We start from the raw sequence: 15,504 nt of genomic DNA, 5'->3' as shown, positions 1-15,504 counted from the left end.
CTGTTTTTTACGTGTTGCACACAAGGCTGGGTGTTATTGTGAATACGCTAACATGGCTGATGTGTAGCAGTGTCGGACTGAGATTTCTTTAAATGTTACTAACAAGATTGGGGGTTATCACAGTCACAACAACATTTGTTTTAGCAGTATCAGTTTGCTTTTTTACGTGTTGCAAACAAGATTGAGAGCTACAGGTTTAGTGAATGCTTAGCTAACACGGCTAATGTGCAACATTTCACAAACAAGTTCTAGAGTTAGTTTGAATACAGTTTATGGTGACATTTCCTTTTGTGACCGTAGCCTTAGACCCAAAAGTAAAAGTTAGTTATTGAACGTTTCAAAAAATAAAAAAAAAAATACAGAAAATCAAAAATAATGGAGAGCATACTGTATCATTTACATGGATAATAAGTGTGGTTAATCTAAGATAGCTGGACTGTTTCCCAGCTCATGTTTCACATCTGGCCGTGGACCACGACTCTGATGTCATCTCGCATCTTAGAGTGGGAGAGATTCCCGGTGATTCCCGGTTCTTGGCTGTGGACCTCGCCCCCACCTGTCCCCCAGTCCTACATGGCTGAACTCTACTCAAATATGTAGTTGTAGAGTTAGATAAGTCAATTCTTTCTATAAAAGTCCTGGTAAACGCCTTTCCACCCTGGGAAAGCATCCCTCCTTTATGTGGGCATCCTGAAAGTTTCTTCTTTTTTCCTGAATCTTTTTTTTAGAAGTTTTTCCATACTGAGGCTAGGGATAACCAGTTTTATTTAATCTGTTTAGTTTTATATTTTATGACCAAGCTTCTGCTTCTGTAAAATTGAGGCCCAATGAGGGAATTATTTTGTGATATTGTGCTAAATAAATAAAATTGAATTGAATAGAAGAGTCTGATGTCCCTCTTTTCTTGCTGTGTTCTAACACTTTAACATCTTTATTTGCATAATTATGACAGATTTCTTTGGGAAAAAAATGAGGTCAAGATGGCTGTGTGTCCAAACAACACAAAGTGGATCAATTTCTGGATTAATGAGAGGATTCTCTGGTTTTGGGGTATTAACACCACGGTGATTGGACTGCAAAAGCTGAATCTTACAAGCAGAACCTGCCCACTAACTAGAATTGTGTTTCTGATGAGCTTCTGTCACCGCACATGAAAAAAAACAACAAAGGCTTTTTGATTTTGACTAAAACTGCACAATCATTTTTTTTAAATCACTGGGAACAATTTCACAACAGAAAAAAATACAGTTAGACTTTAAACAGAAAGATAAACAGCTAAAGATGCTGGTGCTTTTTCTGAAAGAAGGGATCTATGTGAGAAACAGGGACACCTACTGCTTAAAAGCTGAATTTATTGTTATATTTCAAATTTAAAACAATATAAATCTGCAACCTATAAGAGTAAAAAAGTCTTTTTTTTAAGCAACTGTAGTTCCTGTGGATGAAAATGGCATGAAAGAGGCTCAGACAGAGCAAACAGATCGGCATGTCTGTCTCGGTGACACGCTCTAAGGAGTGTGTGTGTGTGTGTTTGTGTGTGTGGTTGTGTGCCAGCTTTACCCAGGTTCACAGTGAGCTTCACTCTGCCTGCATCCAGCTCCACGCGCAGGGTGTCTGCTGACTGCTGGGACGTGGTGGCCAACAGCAGCCCGAAGGCCCTCTGAGACATGAAGCGCAGCGACACATCCTCCGCCTCCGTGTGCATCGTCCTCGGCAGCACCACCTTCAGATACATGTTGCCGTCGTAGCCCACGGTGGTGGCCTCTGCGGAATCCCAGAAAATCCACCAAAAAATAATTCAAATTAAAAAATTTATTCAAAGGAGGACGTTCTAAACTCCAGTTTTAAATCATAAGTGTGGCGTTATTTAAGGCTGCAGTTCTCCTCTGTGCCACCAGGTGGCAGAAAAGCCTCAGCACATAGAAAAACAAAGGAAGCTGCAATTAAATGTCAGGATTTTCACCACATCCCTCATATTCTGAGCTGCCAATAGATGTATGTAATCTGGCCTCTGAGTGAGAAAACAATCTGCATGCTTAATGTGGACCGATTCCGGCAAAATCCCTCTGCACCATGACGTGTCTGATGAAAGCCGTATGGCAGAGGAAAACCTCGCTATATGAACAATCCATTAATGAATCATTGCTGTGGGAAAATACTGCAGTGTGTGTCAGTCTGCAGACAGGATTACAGTAGAAGGGATTTAGGTAAATATGTGTTGGAGAATGATGATATTTCTCTCTGCACTTTTACTTTTTACACCTGGGATGATGAATAAAATACCATCCAAAGTGTGTTAAAAGCATCTGAAACTCTTACCCTTCCCACAGCTGGGACCTAGATAGCCGGTGCCACTGCAGTCGCAAATGTGTCGGTTCCAGCCCTCTCTGCAGTGTCCTCCGTTGGCACATGTGTCCCGGCTGCACCTCACGTGGGTCTCCTTGGTGCAGAAGCTGCTGACGCCTGTTGCGATCTGGACCTCCGCCAGCCTCCACAGGTTGCGGCTCTGCCCGTCGATGAAGAGGTCCCGGACGCAGCCCACAAAGCCCAACCCGAGGGACGCCGTCCACACCTCGGGGGGCAGGATGAGGGACTGCCGCTCCTCCGGTAGGCCCCCGAGGAACATGTCCCCGTCCAGGTCCAGGATCTCGCTGCCTTCGTTTGCGGTGAAGGGGACGCTCTGGCTGTTCACGGAGATGAAACCTACGGGGAAAGAGTTCGGCTTTTTAACAGAACAATGTCTTTGTGGGATTTTAAAAGATTGTTTTTTAAAAACTACAAACAGGCTGGAGCACAGACCTCATCTGATCATGAAAACTATAAGACGACCCGAAAATAAAAATTCCAAATAGACCTGTGTTGTTTATGTGTTTATCACCAGTCTAACTTTGCAGACTAAAACATTGGGGAAGTATTTGTTATGCTGTCCAGTATGAACGGTTTACTTTTATTTGTTGTGATGCAGAAATGAGAGATAAATGTCAATAAAGAGAATCCGCCTGTTCTGAGCTTTGAGGTTTGCCTTGATGTTGATCCACGTGAAGCTGCAGAGGACGGTGGGGACCGTTGATGAAGTACACAAGAACATCCCAGACAAATGATACCAATCACTCAGTAAATCACAATAAATAAACCCTAAAAACCGCACAAGGGAACATTATTGTTGAAACAAACTCCACAGAAGTCACTAATATCATGACACTTCCTCTAAGTGGGAGCCAGCATGTTTTAATATTCTCCCTTTAGGAAAAACGTTTAAAAAAGTTTGGAAAACAGAAAAAAATATGAAAAGTTAGAAAAAAAGATATCTCAAAAAACAAAGAAATTATCTTGATAACTATCTTAAAAACTCTCAAATGGAAAAAAACAACCACTCCCGAAAAAACTATCCTGAAAATCATTGTGAAAAATAACAAAAAAAACTCAACTAACATAAAATGAATTTAAATATATATATATTGAAAGGAATTTAAAAAGTATCTCGAAAAACAAGACAAAAAAAAATCTCAAAAATGGTTACAAAAATTGCAAGAAAAATAACAAAATAATTCTTGAAAAAACAAAAAAAGTATCAAAAAAATATTTTAAAAATGTTCTCAAAAGTGAAATTAAATATCTAAAAAAATATCTCAAAATCATTGAAAAAGTATCTCAAAAAACATGAAAAAAATATTGAATAAAAAATTATCTCTAATGTTTTATTTTAAAAATGTTCTCAAATTATAAAATTTAACTTTTTTATAAACAAACAAAAAATGATCAAAAATCATTCAAAAAATATCTTGAAAAATATCATGAAAAACAAACTCAAAAATTAAAAAAATGATTGCAGAAAAAAGAAATCACAAAAAAACAAAACAATTATTAAAAAAAAAAGGACATCATCCTCATACCATTTTTTTTAAACGGCAAGTATGAAGTCACCGATTTCACGCAGTAAAAATCGAATCAAATGAACGTCTATTTATGACTCCACTCTGTTCTGAGGATGAAAATGTGGATGGTTTATTTAAATTACATTTAATTTTTTTTTTTTTTTTGGCAAAAAATTGTTCAAACGCAATGCATTGTGGTCCTTATTTGCTAATATAGTGAGCATTGATCCACACTGGTTTTTGCAAAGACTTCTGGGACATTTCTAGGACACACAACTTTGGAATTGTAGATTTGTACAGAACTACAAAATGACGAACACATTATATAGTGAGTAGGGAAGGAATTCGGACACGGTTATATAGTTTTCATGAGCAGATGAGGTTGATGGTTAGTCTGTTTGTAGTTCTTAAAAAAATAGCATGAAAACAAAAAAATTGAAAGAAAAATAGCCTTTTTTTTTACTAATACAATATGTTTCCATAAATTGTCAACCTGAAATTAGAAAAAAATACATTTTAGACAATCTATGAAACATTCTGGGTTCACTGATGATGCATGTGACAAAGGCTTTGAGTTTTTCCTGGTATGGGGTTGTGGGTAATAGCAGCTAAAAATACCGTTATAATTAAAAGCTAATATGCATGAATGTTTCCTTGCGAGTCTGCGGCTGTCGCTGCGTCCACACTGGCATACGGTGATTTCACAGCTCGGAGCTCACTTTGCTCCTCAGCTCAAACTGGAGAAAGACAGGAGGAGACAGAAGCTCCCCCCCACCCCCCAGAAATGCATCAAATTATCTCACCGCTGCGCCCCTTCCTCTGGAAGTCCACATGGCACCACTCGCCATTATCCAGCCGCTTATCGCTGGCTTTGACCTTGATGCTGCCCGAGCCCATGTCCATGACGAGGTAGAGGAGTCCGTCCAGCAGCTCGACGGCGAAGAAGTCGGCGCGGGGCTTGCGGTCGGGCTGCGCTCCGTGCAGGCTGCCGTGGCTGAACAGCAGCAGCCCGCTGGGCTCGCTGGTGCGGAAGTCAAAAGAGATGGCTCCCGTCTTCTTGGTGTTCCACCTGGGCAACGTCAGGAAGGCAGACGGGGTGTCGAAGGTGACCGGCTCCAGGGCTTCCACGCTCTCGCAGTTGAATACCAGGTCACCATGGATACTGATCCTGGGGTCCCGCTGCTCAGCCAGCCGTGACAGTTCCAGTCTAAACTCGTTATTCTTGTAGATTACCTAGCAGATAGGAGGAATAAAAAAAGGGGGACAATTTGTTATCTGTAAAAGCTGAATATGAGTCAGAAATAAATATTCAAATCAATATGTCACAGCAGAACTCACAAGAACACATACTAAAAAAAACATGAGTCAACCCTGGAGTCAGATAGAAAATATACTTGTGAATTCATTAAAATGTGTCAAACTTGCATATTTTGTTTTAAGGACTCAGAAGATCTTGCTTCTTAGTTCAAGAAAAACACTTAAAGAAGAGTGACACCAAGGGGATCACAGATTATTATATTTGCATATCTGAAAAAGTAAAATTTATAGCTTTGTTTGCTTCAGTTCATTCTAGTGGCTGTATATGTAAACTGGACTGAGTGAATGTGATGTCACCCATAGAAAATGACTTGTTTCAAACTCCAACCAAATAATACCCGTTTATTTCTCAAAGTTTTTCTGAACTAGCAGGTACTAGCACTTACTCCAGTTCTCATGTACAGTCAACAGGTTCATTAGGAGAAAAAAAAATCTCTCAACTTTAATTTTTTCATTTTCTTTATAATTAAAGTTGACACGGATGACCTTGGCTGATGCTTGGATTATTCGCCTTAGACATTTCCCCCCTTCCTTCCTTGTCTTAAAATTCTATCTATGAATATTTGTGTTTGAGTCACATTTGTTTTTACCTGCAACTAGGTTTCTTTAGAAAGCGGTTGCTTAAATGACAGCCCTATTCCTTTGTTTCCCTCCTAACAGACACCAAACTGTGAAAAAATGGCTCCAAAAACCCTCTAATGTCATCTATCGATCACTTTTATGGGCCATTTTTACAAATACAGGTACCATAATCAGCCCTAATTGGAATCATCTAACTTGAATTGGATTTTAATCAACCTCAGCAGAAATAAATTGAATAAACTGTTTAGACGCACTGAGACTGCTCGTGTCTCCTGATGTTTACCGGCGCTGAAGGCTGAACAAACCTTAACTACCACACGTTATTTTCCCACATATTTACTTCCTGTTTTGTGTCTAAATCTGCCGGTTTGAAGGTTTGTCAGCCACCTCCAAATGATGGTTAGATCATCCCAAGAAAACATGACGTACTGAAGACTGCAGCCATGTCCTTAGGAGGATTTTTCTTTAGGCGTAAAGAGCTGTGAACATCTTAAACAGGGTCTGAAAGAGTAATTGGTACAGAATAATGAAACATCTTTGTGCTTATGTTGGAAAAAAAAGAAAGATCAAAGCAGGCAAAAACAGTGGGTGGACGCATGTGAGGCTTCAATCTTTACAAGGTGATGTGCAAAATGTATTATTTATACAAGTAAACTTGATAAATATGAACTTAAAGCAGCAACAAAGCTTTTGATTTTCAGCTCCATCATATTTTTATGAAAAATGAACATCCGTTCAGCAGCGCCGGGTTGATTTCAAAGGCCAGTTGTCTGGCATTAAGCTGCAGCCGCTCCAATACGTTTGCAATCAAATGTGAAGATGGAGTGGTGGAAATCTAATTAACCCAAAATACCAGATGCTTTGTTACCCACAGCCATTTTGCAAAGTTTTCCAAAATGCTTAAGAAAAATTAAAAAAAGGAAGGTACTTCAGCAAAAACATTCAACAAATGATGGAAAAAAATAAAACTTACTGGTGTCACAAACAAATTTTAATAAACTGGTCTAAATTTGTTGCCAAAATTTCAAATTAAAAGCGGTTATGCTGGAATAATGTATGAATCTTACGACAATCAAATGATTTATTTTAATAATTAAATGTTTAACGCCTGTACATTTACAGGGAATTAAATCATTTTTTTTTCCGGCATCATGCAGGTTTTTATGAAATCCTGTCAATTTCATCTGCTGATTACCTGGATTGGGTGTGTTTAGCCAATAAGGAGCTTGAGCTCGAGGCCTGGAGTTTAACACCTGCTTGCTTTAAATTGAGGCAAAAAACCTAATACCTCCCTCCTCAGCATTTGGATAGGAATGGAGGATTTTCAACCTTTTTTGAGTCAACTTACTTTTTTTTTTTTTTAATAAAAAAACATTAGGAACGCCTTCAACTGAAAATCTATCCATCTCCAGAACTCACTGAATCCCTTTTGGGGTTGGAGTCTGTCCTGGCTACTGTTGGGCAAAGGTGGGATACATTCTAAACTGGTTGCAGAGACTCAACAAAATCATAAAGAGGGCAAGCTCTGTGGTGGGACTGAAGCTGGCTCCTGTGGAGGAGGTGGCAGAGCAGAGAACTCTGGCCGTCTTCAGGTCCATCATGAGGAATCCCTCCCACCCCTACATGAGGCCTTCACCAGCAGGAGGAGCACATTCAGCAGCAGACTGCTGTCCCAGCGCTGCTCCACGGACAGAATGAAGAACTCTTTTGTTCCTCGCGCCATCCGGCAGTACAATTCTTTGGCTGAGCATCTGAGGAGCTTTTAATTATTTTAATCCACACATTTTTAATCTATTTAATCTATTGATATTTAACTATTTATTCCTGTAATTTTAATTTAGTTTTTAATCTTTTAATTTTGTTTTTAAATCTATGACTCCTGTTGTTCTTATTGTCCTTTATGTGTGTATGTTTTTATGATTGTCAGCAGATGACCACATTTAAATTTCCTAAGGGATTATTAAAGACCCTATCTATCTATCTATCTATCTATCTATCTATCTATCTATCTATCTATCTATCTATCTCTTATGCGCCCATAGGGACAATTTAGAGTCATCACTTAATCTATGAAACACATTTTTGAACTGTGGGAGGAAGCCAGAGATCCAGGGAAATCCGACGCATACTCCACATAGAAAGGTTCCAGTCGGGATTTGAACCTTCTCACTGTAGGGCTAACCACTACTCCACAGTGTAACCTCACTGGACAAAATATAGCAAATTTTCCTCCATTCTCAATATACACCTGACAATCCCTCATGGAGTGCTAGTGTTCCACTAAAGAACACTGGGTTAAACCACCAAATGGTTCCTAAGTGCAGCTGTGACAGCAGCTCACCGCTCCCTCGGGGGGTGGGTCAAACACAGAAAAGACACTTCCCACACCCAAGTGTGTAAAAGCTAATAGGATCTATATATATATATATATATATATATATATATAAACAGTCTTATCCTAACAGAACAAAACAAAACCAGAAGCTTTGAGAAGAGATTTTAATGATTCAAAGGTGGTAGACACCAGCCACAGGCAAGACTAAAACTTAGACTAAGTTAAGACTTTTTTAAAAATACGAAAAAAGTTCTTTTAATTAGTTAAAAGCTTAGTTTTACAAGGGAACAGAACTTGTGATTAGAACTGAACACCATCAATACCAGCTGAAGACTGAAAACCTGACCTGTCTGATCACGGGGGTCTTTGTTTTGTTTGCAAGTGAACCCTGATATGGTTCACTATAACCAGAATGCAGAGGACTAACCAGCAAAGATTACATCTAAATAATAGGCAAAAGTGTCATAAATTCTTTTTTGTGTGTGAAAAAGAAAACAAAAATCACAAGTATTTTAAATGGAACTAAAGACAGCCCATAATGCAAAACTGAAGAAGCCGAAATTGCATAAAATATAAAAAGTCTCACCAGTAAAGGTAAAAGTCAAATACATTTCTTTAGACAAAGATCCACAACAGTTGTGGTAATAGACTAGTCAGTGTTTTTTTTTCTTTTCTTTTTAGCTCCTTTTGTGTAATTCATGGTTTTAAACCACAATATTTGAAAGGCCAAGACAGTAATACAACATGGTGACTCACGCCAGACTTTCTGCTCCAGAATGGCACAAGCCATCAGTTTCTAAGAATTTCATTCAGCAAATATTTCACCTCATAAAAATGACAAAGTTATGAAAAGAAAATTGAAGTTTTGGGTTCTTGTGATTCATTTCACAGCATCCAGTCTCAAGTCTCTTTTAATGGCAAAGTGCAAAACTATGGAGACATTTTTCTCTACATCTCTACACCTGACATCCCCCAAGAAAAATGACAGCATACAAAAGAAATAATAATAATATTTCAGGGTAGATCAAAAATGTTGAATTTTTTGAAAGGGTGAAGAGCAAAACAATCTAAAGTGGAGGAGAGTGCTAGCTGGAAATGCTAGCTAGCTTTTAAAAACATTGTGAACCAGGGTTGTAAATTACTAAAACTTATAACAATAAAGTTATGAAAAGAAAATTGAAGTTTTGGGTTCTTGTGATTCATTTTACAAGTTTCGTTTAACAGCCAAGGGCAGAACTTTGGAGACATTTTTCTCTACATTTTAGAAAAGCCCCCACCTGACACCCCCATGAAAAATTAAAGCAGACAAAAGTAGGAATAATAATATTTCAGGATAAATCGGAAGGATCTATCCTGAAATATTTTTTATTTTTCGAAGAGTGAGGATTAAAAACAATATAAAGTGGAGAAGAGCGCTAGCTGCCAATTCTAGCTAGTTAGTTATGCTAGCTAGCTAGTTTTACTAGCTAGTAAACCATGGAGAGTAGCTCTTACTGACATTTTGAACCAGGGTTGTAAATGATCAAAATATAAAACAAAGAACTAAAATTAAATTGTGCATTGATTTCAAATGTCAGCTCACCAACTCCTGCAGTTTTAAAAAAGGCTATACTGACACTTAGCTTACATATTAGCAAATTTTTTACTCTCATTGCAACAACAAAAACCTAAAATCTATCACTTTCATATAATACAATTAAAACACCATATTTTACTTTTGCTACGCATGTCTCAAGACGGTTTTAGCACCACAAACCAATTTTAATAAGTGTATAAAAGAAAAGCCCATTACAGTGCAGGAAATAAGCAAGTGTTTGATTCCTTGCTGATTTTGTAAGTTTGCCCATTCTGTCATCTTAATTGTAGATTCGTTTGAACAACGAGAGACAGAAAATCACAAAGAAAATCAAGAAATTGGCTTTTTTTTTTTGAGGAAAAGACACTTGATCAAATGCGTCATGTAAACAAGCCACTTTCACCCGATCTGACTCATTCAGATAAAGACACATCTTTTTAAAATTCTTTATTCTGTTTTTAAATCCTTTTTTATATTCTGTATTTTACTTTGTGTTTTATTGTGAAGCACTTATCTTGAAATGTGCTATATAAATAAAGATTATTATTATTATTACTATTATTTTGATCAAAATTTTCTTCCGATCAAGATAGGTGGGTTATGCCGATTGATGATCTGATCGTGGTGTGTGCAAACATTTTATTCTGATTGTGGGTCATTTCATGTCATGTATAGACTGTGTGGGACTCCAGAGGAGGCTTTGGAGCGTTAGCGAACCATGTCTCAAATGCATATTGCCTTTCACTGTACCTCTTCTTTACTTAAAAGTAGAAACATTTAGGGCTTGGCAATAAAACGATAATTATAGATTTCGCAAAAGAGCTTTTTCTTGATAGAAGAGTCTATCGTGATACTTTTCACTCAATAGTTGCAGCCTTTTCTCCTTTTTTGGTGAGTAAAAGTCTGACAGGTGAGTAAATGTTTGCATTTAACCACTTACTTATTCTTTTTTTACCATTCCACTTCTATTGTCTGCGCACAAGATAAACGAACGCGAGACACACGACACGCTCAATGTTACTAATCTTCTTCGTGTAACGTTTAGTTTTGGTTTAGTTATGGCAGCAACAAAAAGTTTGATAAAAGTGTTGATTGGTGATTTGGTGACTGCAATTTATGGGGTTCAAATTTAACAAATATAGTTATTTGGTTTACATTGTTATATATATCGTTATTGCCTTATAATTCCATATCACCCAGCTCTAGTAAGAAAGAGCATTTAGTGTCATGTGGTAAAAATATGTTGTTTTATATTGATTTTCCCCACAAATATTTATTTTTTCCAACCTATTTCTTGATCAATTAGCATTTCTCATTTCTGCTCATTAAGTCACATTAGTGAGCAGGTGAGTAATAAATTACACTTAAACTATATGAAGGTGTGAAAGCTGAGTATTTCCCACCTTGTCGAACCTTTCTGCTCTACAACATATAAGCAATATAGGAGATTGGAGGCTTCAACTGTTCGAAGGAATAACTTCCTTTAGCTGCTGGTGTTGACAGAATGGAAGTAAAACATTTTAGGTTTTGCATTTACCACCTTGTCAACATTCAGAAAGCAAAGCCACATTTGTGTATTTCCTGAATGCCTTGCCATCGGTTTGATAATTCATATCGACTGGAATACAGATTGTTCAAAATAAATAATGACTCATAGCAGGCTAAAAAAAAACAGTTTAAAGTGAAAGCACACTGACTAAATCCCCCTTTTTCCCCCCTTCCTGTGTGTGTTTGTGTTATTATTTTCCCTCGTCTTCCTTTGATTCTGGCTTCATCAATATGCGCAGCAGGACACAGCCTTGCTTGTCTCGTTTTGTATCAGCTGTAAGTCACCCCGAGCCCTCGGTTATCTGCCACTTCACTCTGCAGCTGCCCGAGGTGACACACCACCACACTGCAACAGAGCACTCGCAGCAGAGCCAATATCACGCTTTTATGCCGCTTTGCTGTGACTAATTATCAGACAAATCAGATGGTGGGACTGACCGTCCGCAAATTGGTGCAACACGCAGTTTGAAAAAGGGGGGAAGCCGATCAAGATGGTCATGAAAGAGCCGAGCAGCATGTTGGCGTTTTACAACCAACAAGACAACAAATGTGTGCAGATGGCTATAAAAAAAAAAACACTGTGACCTCTACAGAACTATTATATAAGCCAAAGGACAATACAGGAAGTGGAATCCTATTTCACAGATTCAGTTGCTTGCTGTGTGTGACAAGGATTATAGAAGACAGAAGAATAAAGCAACTCTAGAGTCAACTGACAAATTACTTGTGTCATTAATGCTCAAGCTGTGAAGAATAACAGCACTTTGAGAATTAAGAACCTTCTCCGTCGCTAACAACCTCCATCACCAAATTAGGCGCAATCACTGAGGCATTAACGAACAGGAGCGACGCGGTGCGGGACATCCTGTGAGCTCGCACCGCAAACTCTCTGGCTTCAAAGGCAGATCTGTCTTGCGCAGGTTTCTGCTGCTGCAGGCGTGACATCCGTCTGAAAGCGGCCATTATTTCTCCCGCACCTGATGAACCCGATGCCCCCCCCTTCATCCAGCAGCGCTCACATCTGTTATCGTGTAACGTCTGAACGCATTAGTCACTGAGCACACTCTCTGTCTAAAGAAAAAAATAAGACTTCCCAAATAGATCTGCTGCTTGCACAAGGAATATTTTTCTCATCGCTCACTTTTTCGTAGCCTCCTGGTGTCGGATACGGTGTTTGTGGCCTATTTCTGGTTTCCACACAAGCCCACGCCTCTCGATCGTCGACAGAGTCAAAACTCCTGGCCTGGATTTCCACACTTTGGAACCTGGCTGGGTTCCCCCCAAGGGGACGACCTCATATGGCGTGTGCCAGCGTCCCCACTCATGATCAGAACTCTTAAACCGTTCTCACAACTTCATCCCAGCACATCCTCTACTGTATTTTGGGTGAGTATGCACAGCACTAGGTCTGAACCAGCACCAGCTCCACCGCCTACAGAGCGGAGGTTGCAGCTTTGGCAGCATCGACGGAGGAATATAAATTCTCACCATAAAAAAAAAAAAAAAAATCCTTTTTTTGTTATTTTTGGTTGATGCAGAGGACAAGGCAATTATGTAAACTGCCGACTCAAAAGCTCAACATTTGCACGTGTGCTTTAAAATCCTTCTGTGACATTCTGTAATAACAAATGGGAGCCCAACAGTAACAAATTCTTTTTGTTGTGGTTTCCTGAAAAGCATTATGTTTCCATAAACGTAGTGAGTGGTCTGAACCATTTTTGAATCGACTGGCTGGAGGCTCACAAAAGCCACACTAAGTCACTGTAAAGGGCTAAATGCTACCATTAGCATGCTGACTGCTAGCTTTCAAACTCCCACTGGAATCATCTTTTGATCTATTGCTAAATGATTTCCAGTGGTCTTTTAATTATGGTTATACTATTTTTATGCAAAATCAAAAAACTTGTGTAATTTTCTAGGGCAAAGTTTGGGCTGTGTGGCAGAAGTTCTTTAGAAATTTGCCTCTGAATTGTGCTGTTGGCACAGAAGTAAGCCTCCACTGATATCCCGCTATCCCTCAGATTAACTGCATTTTTCATCTGGTTCATTTTGCTTTGAAAAAAAAAAACACTCAGATGTGCAATTTTTTTTGTTTGTTTGTTTTTATATATGTCCTCTATCATGAGCCGACCATTTTCATTGGAGTGGGTCTTTAAAGCCTTGTTTCCACTGAGCACTCCGGTACAGTACAGCCCAGTCCATTATTTTGAGCGTACCCATTGTATTCATTAAACAGTTCCTCTTGATGGAACGGGACGGTTGGGGCGGAGTCACTGTTTCCACCCGTTGATTGGCAGAAAGTAAAGACAACATTGGAAAATGTCAATATAGCGCTAAGCTAGCCTTTTTCCTTTATACGGCATTAGAAAGCATCAATATAGCACTACACTAGCGTTTCCGTGCTCCTCTTTATAGCATTAAAAAGCGTCAATATAGCACTAAGCTAGCAATTCAATTTTCCTCTTTACAGAAAACATCAATATAGCGCTAAGCTAGCAATTCAATTTTCCTCTTTACAGAAAGCACACAATATAGCGCTAAGCTAGCAATTCAATTTTCCTCTTTACAGAAAGCACACAATATAGCGCTAAGCTAGCAATTCCATTTTCCTCTTTAAAGTGCTAGAGAGTTCCAATATAGCACCAAGCTAGCGATTCCGTTTTAATCTTTAAAGCATTAGAAAGCATCAATATAGTACCAAGCTAACAATTACATTTTCCTCTTAACAGCATTAACAAGTATCAATATACCGCTAAGCTAGCAATTCCGTTTTCCTCTTTACAGAAAGCATGAATATAGCGCTAAGCTAGCAATTCCATTTTCCTCTTCAAAGTGCTAGAAAGTGTCAATATAGCACCAAGCTAGCGATTCCGTTTTAATCTTTAAAGCATTAGAAAGTGTCAATATAGTACCAAGCTAACAATTACATTTTCCTCTTAACAGCATTAACAAGTATCAATATACCGCTAAGCTAGCAATTCCGTTTTCCTCTTTACGGCGGCATCGTTCTTAGCTTGTTGCTTTTCGTCGCACTACAATGACACAATGACATGCTAGTTGTCTACACCACGCATGTGCCGTGAAACAAACCAGTCAATGGGAGCAAGGCCTTATTGAGTGGAAATGCTCACCAGAATTAACTGGACTGTACTGTACTTCTCCTTACCGGACCGGTCCACTCAGTAGAGAGAGGCTTAAGAGTCTTGTCTCAACAGAGGCTAAACTGTAAACAACAAACAAGGAGTACAAGACATTTGATCTCTTCTAATGTAAAATTAGTTACTAACAATGAAATGTAAAGTTAATTAACTTCAATTACCTATATTACAGATAATTGTTTTTACATTCTCATAGTATAGCCAGGAGTCTTTTTTCAAACAAATATTTGACTCCTTTTCACAAGAAGTCTTCAGAAATGTTGCAATTTTAATTAAAATTTTAAATCTCATATGCAATTAATAACTATTAATGAACAAAAACAGCCACTATATATATAATTACCAAGCTGCTTTTTTCCTTAAGTGCTATTCCCCCAATAGGATTGAGAGTAAAATCGAACAGTTCAGACGATGCTATAACTTCAGTTGACCACCAGATACTTCAGGCTGCTGTCTTTGGAAAACCTCAAAGCCTTGAAGGTTTTTGATTCTTTATTTTGAAGCAAATTTCTAAATTTTTGAACACTGCATCTAAGTATTATTTTTCAGTTTTTTGTAAAATGCAATACATTTTAAAAATAATGATATTTTTTATACATCTGCTTCTTTTTAATGCTTTTTCTACATTTCCCATTGAGCATTTGCTAGCGTTAGTGCTAACTTGTTATCGATGACATATCTGAAGACATTGTTGAGACAATGCAGCCCTCATGAGACACCCAAGGTCTATAAAGGGTCACAAAAGATCACAAAGTGTCAGTGAGGGCAAACATGTTTACTGACATCAGCAGGGACAGGCAGAGGTCTCTTCTGTTGTGCCATGAGGCCGTGAAGATAATGTCAAACCTTTTGGAAGTCAAAGTTGTGTGTACCGAATACACAGCAGTGTTCATGTTGAATGTATGCAGTTGGTTGTGACAGTGTAACGAACACAAGCATATAAAGAAGACAGAACAGTTACTTTGAGGTGGATATTTTTGGGGTATTTAGGAAAATCCCTCTTGGTGTCAGAAGTGGGATGCAAAGTCAAAGTACTATGACTCTAGATACTCTGTCAAAACATTTCTACCACCAAATATTGTCCGATTGAAAGTCAAAAAGGGAAAAGACTTT

General features: G+C 38.4%; 1 protein-coding gene across 7 annotated transcripts in view; it reads right to left on the bottom strand.

Annotated features, from left to right (window-relative positions):
- Positions 1–15,504, bottom strand: part of LOC112139758 (neurexin-2) — a 165,670-nt gene that overhangs the window by 94,037 nt on the left and 56,129 nt on the right. For all 7 annotated transcript variants that reach the window (XM_024262609.2, XM_024262605.2, XM_024262630.2 and 4 more), the window contains 3 exons: positions 4,679–5,108; positions 2,320–2,703; positions 1,561–1,764 (listed from right to left, as the gene is read on the bottom strand). In XM_024262609.2, the coding sequence (XP_024118377.1) occupies positions 1,561–1,764; positions 2,320–2,703; positions 4,679–5,108 (1,018 nt within the window). The remainder of the gene's footprint in view (positions 1–1,560; positions 1,765–2,319; positions 2,704–4,678; positions 5,109–15,504) is intronic.

Source organism: Oryzias melastigma, linkage group LG14 (genome assembly GCF_002922805.2).
Source record: "Oryzias melastigma strain HK-1 linkage group LG14, ASM292280v2, whole genome shotgun sequence".
Taxonomy (NCBI): Eukaryota; Metazoa; Chordata; class Actinopteri; order Beloniformes; family Adrianichthyidae; genus Oryzias; species Oryzias melastigma.
The sequence above is the reverse complement of the archived record's forward strand: the minus strand, read 5'-3'. Positions and strand labels throughout refer to the sequence as shown.